Source organism: Hordeum vulgare, chromosome 5H (genome assembly GCF_904849725.1).
Source record: "Hordeum vulgare subsp. vulgare chromosome 5H, MorexV3_pseudomolecules_assembly, whole genome shotgun sequence".
In the NCBI taxonomy this organism is placed as follows: domain Eukaryota; kingdom Viridiplantae; phylum Streptophyta; class Magnoliopsida; order Poales; family Poaceae; genus Hordeum; species Hordeum vulgare.
Window position 1 is genome coordinate 447,742,859 of NC_058522.1, and position 14,633 is coordinate 447,757,491.

At 47.4% G+C, this 14,633-nt stretch overlaps 1 protein-coding gene across 1 annotated transcript; it reads left to right on the plus strand.

Moving 5' to 3' along the window:
- The first annotated feature begins 10,720 nt into the window (after positions 1-10,720).
- On the plus strand, positions 10,721-12,826 carry LOC123398257 (zinc-finger homeodomain protein 9-like). The gene has a single exon (XM_045092747.1). The coding sequence runs from the start codon at positions 11,257-11,259 to the stop codon at positions 12,415-12,417; it is 1,161 nt and encodes a 386-aa protein (XP_044948682.1). The 5' UTR covers positions 10,721-11,256; the 3' UTR covers positions 12,418-12,826.
- The last annotated feature ends 1,807 nt before the right edge of the window (positions 12,827-14,633 follow it).

The following is a 14,633-nucleotide window of genomic DNA, read 5'->3' on the forward strand; positions in this document are numbered from 1 at the left end:
TATAGCATAAGGGATTATTATTTTTCTGAAAAAAACATTTTTTTTAGTTTTTATTTTTGCCTCGGAAAAAATATTAAACGGGTAGAGGATATTTTTCTGATCATTTTGGTAGATAATATCCTATATTAATTATTTTATTTGTTTCCTTTTTCGTTTTAATTTCTGTTAAAAAAGGGAAGCGAGAGATCTGCTGCCTCCCCAACCGCAGCGCCTCCCCTGCCCAACCGCAGCGCCAGGCCACCCCCACGCCACCTCCTCTTTATTTTTATTTTTTTCTTTTCTCTTCCCCTGCCCTTTCTTTCTTTCGTTTTTTTATTTCTTTCTCTCTCTATTTCCTTCCCTCTTTTTCTTCCTTCCTTCCCTATTCTCACGTGAATTTCCTTCTCGAGCCCCGTGCTCTTTCCTTCCCATGGCAGCCCGATCCCCTCTCCCGGATCTCTCTCCCATTTCCTTCCCCGGCCCTCCTCTCCCCCTATAAATACTCCCCACCGCCGCCTCGCCCCGTTCCCCACCTCGCCACGCCGTCCCGCCGCCCCATGCCTCACCTCACTGCCCGCCGGAGTTCGGCCGGCAAACCGAAGCCAGGAGCCTCCCTACTGCTCACCCCGGCGCCTCCCTCACCTCGCCGGCGCTGCCACTCTTCGCCGGAGGACCGCCTCCACCCCCTGGGCCCCCCCGCAGCCGTCCCCGCCCACGGATACCTCGCCGCCGACCACCACCGAGCCGCCACGGCCTCTGTCTTCGTCGGAGACCACTGCCCACGGTGAGCCTCTCCCTCTGTTTCTCATTCCACCGTTAGATCTTGCACCAACGCCTGAGATTAGAAGTTAGGTACCCTTTCGGTTTTCAGACAAAGACCGAGACGGTTTTACTTCACTTAAGTTTTAGCCGAGAGGGTTTTCTTAAGTTTCGGCCGTTTGTTAGTTTTCCCGCAGCACTCACCCCCCTTAACCAATCAGGGACTGCCACGTATCGGTTAGAATCTGTTTTCTTTTTTCTGTTTAATTCCAAAACAGAAAAGTTTCAAGTTTGTTGTGATCATAGCTTTTGATCCCGAATTCCAATGGAGTTGAAACTTGTTCCAGTAGATCACAATGTTTCTGTAGTTTTTAAAAACATATAATTTGTCTATGTTTGAAATTTTCAAATTTGAATTAGATCAGATTTAGTTTAAACCTTGTTTTGCTTATTCCAGGAGTTTAAAAAATAATTTTGATTTGATTCTTTTTGCTACTGCTTCCTAGTGATTATATCTTACTGTGGTATAAGTTTTAAAAAAATTTAAATATTTTTACTTGGGGTTTTAACAGAAACAAGTTTCTGCCTTAGTGACGTGTAGTGAATTCTTTCACTTAGGCCATAGCAACTATTTACTTGTGATGTTATTTTTACTTGTTGTTTGATTGTAGTGCTTATCGTGTGTATTTGTTTGTATCGGTAGATCACCCGGAGTGCGAAGCTTGTTACTTAGAAGCGCTCGATCAAGACAACTATCATCAAGGCAAGTCATTTTGATCATATTATCTCCTATGTTTTTTGATGCATGGTAGTTTCACCTTTCTTTGCCCAATTGCATGCTGCCTAGGTACTTGGAAATTTTAGTATAGGTTGTAGTATCATGTGGTAGGCACACAAAAACCCCGATACTTGGCCCCGGGACGACAAATTTCATATTGCTATGCTTGAGTAGACGGGATTTCGGTTGAGTGCATAACACGAGTGATGCGAGGTTGATTATATAACCAAGACCGGTTAAGACAAGATTTTCAAGACCTCGTGATGCAATGCAACTCTAGGTGAAGGACGGTTGATCGGCTCCCTGGAGAAACCAGTGGATGACCCAGGATGCTGGAGACGGCCATGACATCTTGCGGAAAGCTTCACCCAGGCTCGAAGAGACGGGCGGAGGCTTCAAGACCCAAGGCTTACTTGCACAGCCACAAGTCATTATGGGCTCTGGCTTGGTTGGACAACGCGGCGAGTCTGGACAGGCGGTGCTAGCAGATGTAGAAGAACGGTAGGAATGGATGGGCACCGACAGGGATTCAGAGGGACCCGTTGAAAGACCATGTTTTGATCATCCGGTCTTCAAACACCCTAAAGTGCGAGGACATACTCGGAGGCGATCAAATCTTGTGGGGAACGTGTGCAAAACTCTGCAGAGTGCCCAACCTAATCGATTAGCCGTGTCCACGGTCATGGACAACTTGAGCCGAAGGCATTGAAATTCCCCTGAACTCTCGACACAACTTAATAATGATGTGGGTGTTAACAACAACTCGGGTACGAGAATTGGTTGGCGGAGCCATCTCGTTAACAACAAACAATGTAGTAATATTTTGCTTCCAGCCCCTCTTGTTGTAGGAGAAAATTGGCTTTATGCAAAACTTATAGCCCCACCTGCCAAATATGCATGTAGAGATAGTTGATTATTATTTTTACCCCCTCTTTGATGACTTGCCGGCATATTCCATATGCTGAACTACACGGCTCCAACGTATCATGTTGCAGAGTAATTTTCTGACCAGGAGTGAGGCTACGATCTACGCTCAGCGACATGCCCTGGAGTCGGATGGACTCGTCTACCTGATGCTTCCGCTAGTCTTCGTTAGATATCTCATGAGATGGCCTTCAGCCACTTTATTGTAATCCATTATTGTAATAAAGTACTCGATATGAGATTTCGATTAATAAAGCTGTGTGATTGAACTCTTGATATATACATTGATGTACTGAGTGTGTACCAGCATGATCTTGGGATGGTACGGAAACACCAGAGGCTTGACTCGTCTTGAGTCGGGTCGCTACACATATTGCTTATTGGAAACAACGTGGAGTTTTTGGAGAGCATAAAGGATTACTTGAATAAAAGTTTCTGTATGAAGGACCTAGGAGAAGCTGCTTACATTCTAGGCATAAAGATCTATAGGGATAGATCAAAACGCCTCATAGGACTTTCACAAAGCACATACCTTGATAAAGTTTTGAAGAGGTTCAAAATGGAACAGTCCAAGAAGGGGTTCTTGCCAGTTTTACAAGGTACGAGATTGAGTAAGACTCACTGCCCAGCAACTGATAAAGATAGAGAGCACATGAGCACCAACCCCTATGCTTCAGCCATAGGTTCTATCATGTATGCAATGTTGTGCACTAGACCGGACGTTAGCCTGGCCATAAGTATGGCACACAAGTTCCAGAGTAATCCAGGAGTGGATCACTGGACGGCGGTCAAGAATATCCTGAAGTACCTGAAAAGGACTAAGGAGATGTTTCTCGTGTATGGAGGTGACGAAGAGCTCGTCGTAAAAGGTTACGTCGATGCAAGCTTTGACATAGATCCGGACGACTCTAAGTCGCAGACCGGATACATATTTATTCTTAATGGGGGTGCGGTAAGCTGGTGCAGTTCCAAGCAAAGCATCGTAGGTGATTCTACATGTGAAGCGGAGTACATGGCTGCCTCGGAGGCGGCTAAGGAGGGTGTCTGGATGAAGCAGTTCATGACGGATCTTAGAGTGGTGCCGAGCGCACTGAATCCAATAACCCTGTTTTGTGACAACACGGGTGCCATTCCCTTAGCAAAGGAACCACGGTTTCATAAGAAGACCAGACACATCAAACGATGCTTCAACCTCATCCGCGACTACGTCGAGGAGGAGGACGTGAATATATGCACACGGATCTGAATGTGGCAGACCCGCTGACTAAACCTCTTCCACGGGCAAAGCATGATCAACACCACAACTGTATGGGTGTTAGAATTATTACAATGTAATTCGCATGGTGATGTGAGGGCTAGATTATTGACTCTAGTGCAAGTGGGAGACTGTTGGAATTATGCCCTAGAGGCAATGTAAATAAGTTATTATTATAATTCCTGTATCAAGATAATCGTTTATTATCCATGCTATAATTGTGTTGAATGTGTTGGAATTATGCCCTAGAGGCAATAATAAATATAGTTATTATTATTATTCCTGTATCAAGATAATCGTTTATTATCCATGCTATAATTGTATTGAATGAAGACCTATATACATGTGTGGATACATAGACAAAACACTGTCCCTAGCAAGCCTCTAGTTGGCTAGCCAGTTGATCAAAGATAGTCAGTGTCTTCTGATTATGAACAAGGTGTTGTTGCTTGATAACTGGATCACGTCATTAGGAGAATCACGTGATGGACTAGACCCAAACTAATAGACGTAGCATGTTGATCGTGTCATTTTGTTGCTACTGTTTTCTGCGTGTCAAGTATTTGTTCCTATGACCATGAGATCATATAACTGACTGACACCGGAGGAATACTTTGTGTGTATCAAACGTCGCAACGTAACTGGGTGACTATAAAGATGCTCTACAGGTATCTCCGAAGGTGTTAGTTGAGTTAGTATGGATCGAGACTGGGATTTGTCACTCCGTGTGACGGAGAGGTATCTCGGGGCCCACTCGGTAATACAACATCACACACAAGCCTTGCAAGCAATGTGACTTAGTGTAAGTTGTGGGATCTTGTATTATGGAACGAGTAAAGAGACTTCCGGTAAACGAGATTGAAATAGGTATGCGGATACTGACGATCGAATCTCGGGCAAGTAACATACCGAAGGACAAAGGGAATGACATACGGGATTATATGAATCCTTGGCACTGAGGTTCAAACGATAAGATCTTCGTAGAATATGTAGGATCCAATATGGGCATCCAGGTCCCGCTATTGGATATTGACCGAGGAGTCTCTCGGGTCATGTCTACATAGTTCTCGAACCCGCAGGGTCTGCACACTTAAGGTTCGACGTTGTTTTATGCGTATTTGAGTTATATGGTTGGTTACCGAATGTTGTTCGGAGTCCCGGATGAGATCACGGACGTCATGAGAGTTTCCGGAATGGTCCGGAAACGAAGATTGATATATAGGATGACCTCATTTGATTACCGGAAGGTTTTCGGAGTTACCGGGAATGTACCGGGAATGACGAATGGGTTCCGGGTGTTCACCGGGGGGGGGGACCCACCCCGGGGAAGCCCATAGGCCTTGGGGGTGGCGCACCAGCCCTTAGTGGGCTGGTGGGACAGACCAAGAAGGCCCTATGCGCCATAGGAAGAAAATCAAAGAGAAAAGAAAAAAAGGAGGAGGTGGGAAAAGGGGGAAGGACTCCTCCTTCCAAACCTAGATGGACTCGGTTTGGAAGGGGAGGGTTACCCCCTTGGCTCGGCCGAAGTCCTTGGGGGTCGTTGGACCCCAAGTCAAGGCTCCCACTCCTCCCCCTATATATACGGAGGTTTTAGGGCTGATTTGACACAACTTTGCCACGGCAGCCCGACCACATATCTCCACGGTTTTACCTCTAGATCGCGTTTCTGAGGAGCTCGGGCGGAGCCCCGCCGAGACAAGATCATCACCAACCTCCGGAGCGCCGTCACGCTGCCGGAGAACTCTTTTACCTCTCCGTCTCTCTTGCTGGATCAAGAAGGCCGAGATCATCGTCGAGCTGTACGTGTGCTCAACGCGGAGGTGCCGTCCGTTCGGCACTAGATCGTGGGACTGATCGCGGGGCGGTTCGCAGGGCGGATCGAGGGACGTGAGGACGTTCCACTACATCAACCGCGTTCACTAACGCTTATGCTGTACGGTCTACAAGGGTACGTAGATCACACATCCCCTCTCGTAGATGGACATCACCATGATAGGTCTTCGTGCTCGTAGGAAATTTTTTGTTTCCCATGCGACGTTCCCCAACAGAATGAAGACTTAGATACATGTGTGGATACATAGACAAAACACTGTCCCTAGCAAGCCTCTAATTGGCTAGCTAGTTGATCAAGGATAGTCAGGGTCTTCTGGCTATGTACAAGGTGTTGTTGCTTGATAACTCGATCACACCATTGGGTGAATCATGTGATGGACTAGACCCAAACTAATAGACGTAGCATATTGATCGTGTCATTTTGTTGCTACTGTTTTCTGCGTGTCAAGTATTTATTCCTATGACCATGAGATCATATAACTCACTGACACCGGAGGAATGCTTTGTGTGTATCAAACGTCACAACGTAACTGGGTGACTATAAAGATGCTCTACAGGTATCTCCGAAGGTGTGCGTTGAGTTAGTATGGATCAAGACTGGGATTTGTCACTCCGTGTGACGGAGAGGTATCTCGGGGCCCACTCGGTAATACAACATCACACACAAGCCCAGCAAGCAATGTGACTTAGTGTAAGTCACGGGATCTTGTATTACGGAACGAGTAAAGAGACTTGCCGGTAAACGATTGAAATAGGTATGCAGATACTGACGATCGAATCTCGGGCAAGTAACATACCGAAGGACAAAGGGAATGACATACGGGATTATATGAATCCTTGACACTGAGGTTCAAACGATAAGATCTTCGTAGAATATGTAGGATCCAATATGGGCATCCAGGTCCCGCTATTGGATATTGACCGAGGAATCCCTCGGGTTATGTCTACATAGTTCTCGAACCCACAGGGTTTGCACACTTAAGGTTCGGGTTTGTTTTATGCGTATTTGAGTTATATGGTTGGTTAGCGAATGTTGTTTGGAGTCCCGGATGAGATCACGGACGTCACGAGGGTTTCCGAAATGGTCCGGAGATGAAGATTGATATATAGGATGACCTTATTTGATTACCGTAAAGTTTTCGGCATTACCGGGAATGTACCGGGAGTGACGAATGGGTTCCGGATGTTCACCGGGGGGCAGCCCACTCCGGGGAAGCCCATAGGACTTAGGGGTGCCGCACCAGCCCTTAGTGGGCTGGTGGGAAGGCCCAAGAAGGCCCCTGTGCAGGATAAGAGAAAATCAAAGAGAAAAAAAAGGGGAAGTGGGAAAAGAGAGAAGGACTCCACCTTCCAATCCTAGTTGGACTAGGATTGGAGGAGGACTCCTCCTCCCCCCTTCGGCCGAACCCCTTGGGGCTCCTTGAGCCTCAAGGCAAGGCCCCTCCCCTCCCTCCTATATATAATGAGGTATTAGGGCTGATTTGAGACAACTTTGCCACGGCAGCCCGACCACATACCTCCACGGTTTTTCCTCTAGATCGTGTTTCCGCGGAGCTCGGACGGAGCCCTGCTGAGATTAGATCACCACCAACCTCTGGAGCGTCGTCACGCTGCCGGAGAACTCATCTACCTCTCCGTCTCTCTTGCTGGATCAAGAAGGCCGAGATCATCGTCGAGTTGTACGTGTGCTGGACGCGGAGGTGCCGTCCGTTCGGCACTAGATCGGAGCGGATCGCGGGACGGATCGCGAGACGGTTCGTGTGATGGTTCACGGGGCGGATCGAGGGACGTGAGGACGTTCCACTACATCAACCGCGTTTATTAACGCTTCTGCTGTGCGATCTACAAGGGTACGTAGATCGGAAATCGCCTCTCGTAGATGGACATCACCATGATAGGTCTTCGTGCGCGCAGGAATTTTTTTGTTTCCCATGCGACGTTCCCCAACAATTCTTTGTCACATGTGGAGGGATGATCATATGATTTTATTATGTTAGCATTGTTGAGATATTGCACTAGTGAAAGTATGAACCATAGGCCTTAGTTTCAAGCATTGCAATGCCGTTTATGCTCACTTATATTAGTTTTTACCTTGTTGTTTTTATTTATTCAGAGTATAAAAATATATTTCTACTATCGATACTACACTTGTATCACCATCTCTTCGCCGAACTAGTGCACCTATACAATTTTCCATTGTATTGGGTGTGTTGGGGACACAAGAGATTTCTTGTATTTGATTGAGGGTTGTTTGATAGAGACCATCTTCATCCACCACCACCCCCCGGATTGCTAAACCTTAGGTCATCCACTTGAGGAAAATTTGTTGTTGTCCTACAAAACTCTGCACTTGGAGGCCCAAGACCGTCTACAAGAATAAAATTGTGTGGTAGACATGAGTATGATTCTAGAATATGTGATTTAGTGGAAAACTCATATGCATGTGTGGAATGATAAATGGTAAAATAAGGTTCCTAGTCTTGCCTCTAAGATTGTATCAAGTGTTATTGTTGATCATGTTTCCTGGATCTTAGGATATCGTTAAGTATAAAATAGTCCTAAAACAACATTGAGTGTATGATGTTAGAAAAGCGACCATATTGAATTGGCCCAAACTTTTTTGTTATACTTTGAGATAATATCGTCTCAAATCAATTGTTATAACAGAGTGTCAACACGTATTTTATGTTCCTTATACCGTGAGAGTACTGTAGTCACTTCTTACCGTAACATGGTCTTTGGGGTCGCTGAAACGTCATCTGTAACTAAGTGATCATAACGACAACTTACAGGTTCATCTGAAAGTTTGACAAAGGACTAGATAGCTCCAGAATGGGATTTGCACCTCCGATGACGGAGAGATATTCTTAGGCCCCTCCCGGTGTGACGACATCCATCATCGTCTTGCTAGACACAGGCGACTATGCCACGGAGATGCCAAAACACATCAACGAGAAAGAAGAACAAAACCAGTAACGAGGATACCGATATAGTGAGCATGTGAATGATTGAAGAGGATGTCGATATATACCGGTTTTGTAAAGTATTGCAAAGCAAAGATAATATAACATGATAATCGAAGGTTCACTCGAATATCATTCGTGTACTCATAGAGATCAACATGGATGTCCACGGTTCCGCTATCATTGAACGGAGGGGTTTTGTTCATGTCTATGAGTTACCAAACCTACAGGGTGACAAGCTTAAGGTAATTGCTATCTGCTGAGTGTTAGTAGTGCTGGAGTAATGAAAACATATTTGTGGATTTGTCTCATTAATATTTGAAATAATTTCAAGAGGATTCGAAAGCATTTTGGGGTCACCTGAAGGGTTTGAGAGACTATCGGGCAATACCGGGTATTACTGATAATTAATATATAGGTGGAAAATAATTTTAGAGATGTTAATTTAATAATAAAAGGTTGTTATATTATTTAGAAGGATTTTATATTTAATTCAATATAAATGGGGCTTAAAAGGGCAAGAGGTGGAAGGCAACTTGGGCCACAAGGGCCCAAGTGGAGGTGGCGCCTACCCTCCTATGAAAGGAGGGAGAGGAGGCCGAATTGCAGGAGAAAACCCCCTCCTTGACCACCGTAAGGTGGGAGGTTTCACCTTGTGTTGCCTCCTCCTCTCCCCTCCACCTATATATACCAGAGGTTTTCCATCCTTTTGTATACACAACTTTTGAAGTCTCCTCTCGTTCTAATTGTAGTTGATCCTCGTTGGTAAATTAGAGCTAGACCTATATCCACTAATAATCATAATTAGAAGCTTAGTATGGTTCTAATCTCCTTCCTTTAATTCTCTGGTGACAATTAGCTCTGGACGGTGCAGCGCTGTCGGATCGTGAAGACCGTACGCTTGCAACCAAGTAGAGAGGTCGTGTTTTCGGTCTTCCGTTTGAGGGATTGTTCGGGCCGTTCGCATGATCGTTCTTCTACGATTCGAGGGACTTCATCAACGATCTACACAAACTCGTCTTCTTGTGGTGCAACTCGGAGTTGGTAACGATCTGATCACAACTGTTATTATATTGTCATAGTGTTAGTTGATCATAGGGCAAACTTTTTTTGTTTTCTACTATGTTTCCCAACACATGTATGTGCTTGGGACCGACATAAGTAGTGGTGATGATTGAATACGAGCGATATATACTTATATCATAAGATTGATGATTGTATATTGAGATTTACAATTGTTGGTTGTGAATGCATTGTTTGCATTATGGTTTTAAGATTTGCTAATGTGTGAAACTTTTTATAAAAACATTTGACATATTTTCTTACTTGGTTACATATAGTTCATATGAACTTCAAAACAAGGTTCGGGAGTACTTATTACTCCCTCGTCCGGAATTAACTGTCATTAAAATGAATACAAATGTATTTATCTAGAACTAAAATACATCTAGATATATTCATTTCTATGATAAGTATTTTCAAACGAAGGGAGTAGTATACTAGTATGCATTGTGTGGTTGGTGATGATCGTTAAATGTGGGTGATTGTTGATGCTTACTAATTTCTACCAAATTAATGAAAATATACATTGACAACTCAAATTGAGGACCATTAATAAAAAAAGATGTGCTGCCGTGTACAACACTGGGGTACACCGTCGCGTTCATCTATTATGTGATATGCAGATTGACACTGCAAAAGTGATGGAGGTCAAACAAAAACGGCAGGGTTTCCGATTGTGTATTGAGATTTACTATTGTTGATTACAAATGCATTACTTGCAATATGGTTTTAAGATTTGTTAATGTCTGTAACTTTTGATAAGAATATTTGACAAATTTTCTTACTTGGTCACATACATTAGTACTTTCTTCGTATCAAAATAAATGTCTCGACTTTGTACTAGCAACTTTAAATCAAGGTTTTGGAGTATTTATTACTAGTATATTAGTCCCTCCGCGTCTAGATACTTGTAGTTGGGGAGAGCTAAGTCTAATTCTTTTAAATTACTAGTATTTAGGTACAGAGGGGGAGTAGTATGCATTCTGTAGTTGGTGACCATCGTTAAATGTGGTTGACAGTGCATGCTTACTGTACTCAAATTTCTACCTAATTAATGAAAAACATACATTGACAGCTCAAATTGAGGACCATTATAATAACAAAAATACACCCCGGTGTCATGGTATTAATTAATTAACAGCTATACATGGGCGACAAATGTACAACAGTGGTGTACACGCGTCGTCGGGTCCATCTCCTGCGATGCTTCAAATTGACAGCGGAAAAACGACGGAGGTCAACCAAAAACGGCCGGGGTTTCCGTGGCGCATGTCTTGGTTGATTCACCTTCTTTGATCAGCGGTCCATGTTTACTCCTGGGCGGTGCGCGTGACGCGGGATACAGCTGCAGCTGCAACCGATTCAACACAGTGTGTCGTCATGATCTATCTATCTATCTATCCATCCATCCATCTATCTCTAGGATCTTTGGAAAATTTTCTGTTTTGTGTACTGGAGTATGTATATGTATGTATATAGTCTTATGAGTAATGACATGGATTAATGGGGGTTGGTCTTTGAGCGTCGCCGTCGGCCTTTTTATACTCTTATTATCTCCTCGCCTTGGCCTCGCTAGCTTCACATCCTTACCTGTAGTTTTCCCTCACTCCCTTGACCCCCGCCCGTCCCTAACTAAAGCCCACTAGTGGTAGTAATCTTTGTCAAGCCGAGTGACACCCCGAGCGCCGAGCGCCGAGCGGAGCATGGAGGCCATGGACGTCAAGTACAGGCCGGCCCTCTACCCCAACGGCTCCGTCAAGAAGGTGCGGCAGGCGGCCGTGCCGTCGCCGCCGCCGCCGGTGCTGGAGGCGGTGCCCGCGTACAAGGAGTGCCTCAAGAACCACGCGGCGGCCATCGGCGCGCACGCCGTGGACGGCTGCGGCGAGTGGATGCCGGTCGTGGAGCTCAACACCGCCGACCCAGCCTCGTACAAGTGCGCGGCCTGCGGCTGCCACCGCAACTTCCACCGCCTCGTCATGGTGGAGGGCTCGCCGCCCCCGCCCCCGCCCCAGCCCCAGCCGGCCCTGCTGCCGGCGCCGCCCATGCCCATGCCCATGCCCATGCCGGCGACCGTGCTCCATGGCCTGCCGCAGCGCGCTCCTGAGACGCCTGATGACCGGCTCCCGGGCGTCGACGGCGACGACTCTGACTCCGACTCGGATGGCTCCGAGTACGACGACGAGCGCTCCGTCTCCCCGCCGCAGCATCCTCCATCCGCGCACCATCTGGCGCCGGTGGCGCAGCAGCCACCGCCGTACATGTCTTCTGCGCCACACCCACACATGCTGCTCTCCCTGAACTCCAGCGCGCCGGGGGCGCCGGCACAGGGCCACAGTAGGCTCCCCGCCCAGCTCTCGCCGGCGACGGCGCCGCCGCCGCACGCGATGATGCCGGCCAGGAAGCGGTTCCGCACCAAGTTCACGGCGGAGCAGAAGCAGCGGATGCAGGAGCTGTCGGAGCGCCTGGGGTGGCGCCTGCAGAAGCGCGACGAGGGCGTGGTCGACGAGTGGTGCCGCGACATCGGCGTCAGCAAGGGCGTCTTCAAGGTATGGATGCACAACAACAAGCACAACTACCTCGGCGGCCACAGCGCCCGCCGCAGCGCCTCGGCAGCGGCCTCCTCCGCGGCGACCACCCCCACGGCCCCAGCCGCCGGCGGACCATTCCGTCTCTCCCCGGCCACCGGCGCACCACCAGCAGCGCCATTCAACCCCTCCGCCAGCCACAGCTCCCCCGCCCCCACCGCCACCGGCTTCAACATGAACGGTACCGCCTCCTCCGCCTCAACCGCCACCGCCACCCCAGCCCCCATCTTCGCCGCCGGCCGCACGGTGAACGGAGCCTCATCGCCGCAGTCGGCGTGAACAAGGGAGAGCAGAGGCAGCGAAGAGAAAGACAAAGACATTTAGCTTTCATTTCGGTTATCATTGCATTACTTTTCTTTCTTTAGAGTTTGGATCGTTGGTTCTACTAAGAAATTAACCCCAAGAAAGGGCGCCGCCTGATGCATGTCTAGAAATCTAAGCTTTATCTCATCTTGGGATCCGATGGAAGCTTGCGATTTAGGATTAATTAGATTATCTGATCTCAAAAGTGGCACCTTTCTTGGTCTGTTCTTGTCCCTGTAACTGTAAGCTCAGCTTCCGTCCGTCCGTCCGTCCGTCAGTCCGTAACACAAGAATTTTATTTCCTTGCTAGGCTTTGTACTACCAGTAGCAGCTGTAGTATCATCTCATGCTCCCTTGTTCTAATGAATTCGTGATGGAATGTGTACAGATCGGAGGCAGCCTCTGTGCTAAACAGCAGCACTTGCTTGCTTGCTTACTTACTTACTCCTGTTCGTCCATTAATCAATTGGCTTAGACTGTACTTGCGCCTGCGCTTTCCTGCTAGAATAATGGGCCTTTTGCGCGGTTTCCCTAACCTAAACCTAAACCCCATCATCATCAGCGCCATTTTTATAATGCTAGCGGCATGCATCATCCCTACTACGCTACGAGCGGCGTTGGGCCGGATTAACGTGCGCCTAAACAAAGCATCACCTTTGCTGCGCCATCTATAGAAGCTAGCATCTTCCTCGCACGCACGCACGCTCGCTATCACCACCTACTTGGTATAGAAACATAGGAGTAGAATAGTCGCCGGTGCCCCCTCTCTCTCTCTCTCATCCACGCACGCACAACACATTTCTTGTCTCGTGTAATTCTACTTCCGTGTATGCTGCCTTTCTCTCTCTCTGGTGTCTAGCTCCTCCCAAACCCGTCCCGTTTGGGCACCCCACCACCCATCCATCCACCCCCACCACACCATTATAGATGAATGAACTCCATCCACGCCACGCTTCTACACGGCGGAAACAAAAAAAAGCGCACGCAGAAGATAGCCATCAAGTCGATCGTGCGGTTAGGGCGCGCGGGTGACGAGATGTGGGTTGGGGCCGGATCAGGGTAGGCATGCAACCATGCAATTAGGCAGGAACCAACCCGGCTTTGCAATTGCATGCCCTTAACCAGAGCACAGCAGTGGCGCATGCCCGTGTTACTGTTGCTGGTGACCGGACGGGAATATGAGTAGTGTGAGGGGGGGATGCCTTTTGTCGCGCTGGCCTGGGCGCCCGCCCTCGCGCTTGAAAAGCTGATGGCGGCATTGACACTGAAAAGGCCCGCTGACAAGCCAAATCATGCAGCTACCCTCGTGATGGCATTAGCCTCGGCATGGCCTCCTGACACGGCAGGTTCTTTCTTTTTTCTTTTCTTACTTCGCTGTGGCGTATAATTCACATGTCTTGTTGTGCTCCTCCCCGGTCCTCTGCCTGTGATGAGTGATGATGATCTTCCCTGCCCAATTCCCGAAGGAAGGAAGGATGCAATCGATGGGATCCGACCCCCGGCTGCGCCCTGCGCCCTTAACCCCAGCGCATGATTTGCTCTCAATCCCTTCGTCTCGATGATGCACTTTGTGCAGGTGGTGGTGTCCGTGCGTGCGTGCCGCTCTCTTCTTTTTGGTTCTTTCTGCGGGAAGACGTCCATTGTGATCGCATCGCGGCCACGCTCCGGGCCGGGCCGTATTTTCTGCATGCCGGAGCGATCCCTGCGCCGCTGCTTCGCCTGATAAAACCTCCTAGGTTGTCAGGTCCTTATAAAAATAAAATGCTGGGTTGCTGCCAACATGCTTGCTTCCTCAACCAACATGTTTGTAAAGGTTCCCTCAGAAAGGAAAATAAAAACATGTTTGTAAAGGTTCTTTTAGCTCTCTCCCTTTTGCTCGGTTACTATAACCACTATAATCATACAAGCTTTTTTCCTTGGGGGATTTTCTTTTGTGGGGTTAAAGAGAGCTTCAAACTTCTATATATTTCTAACCATTGCTAACTCTTCCATATATTTCTTGATGCAAGTATCCCCCGTCCCACTTATAAGGAGTGGGCAATCGTGTTCCCTAATGTGAGTATGGTAGAAGTAGAACAAGCCGGTGTTCCCTAATGTGAGTATGGTAGAAGTAGAACAAGCCGCAAAGGAAATGAGCAAGGCATAAATTTGTACATTTACACAATTTTCCCAAGGAATTAAGAGTTGCTTTT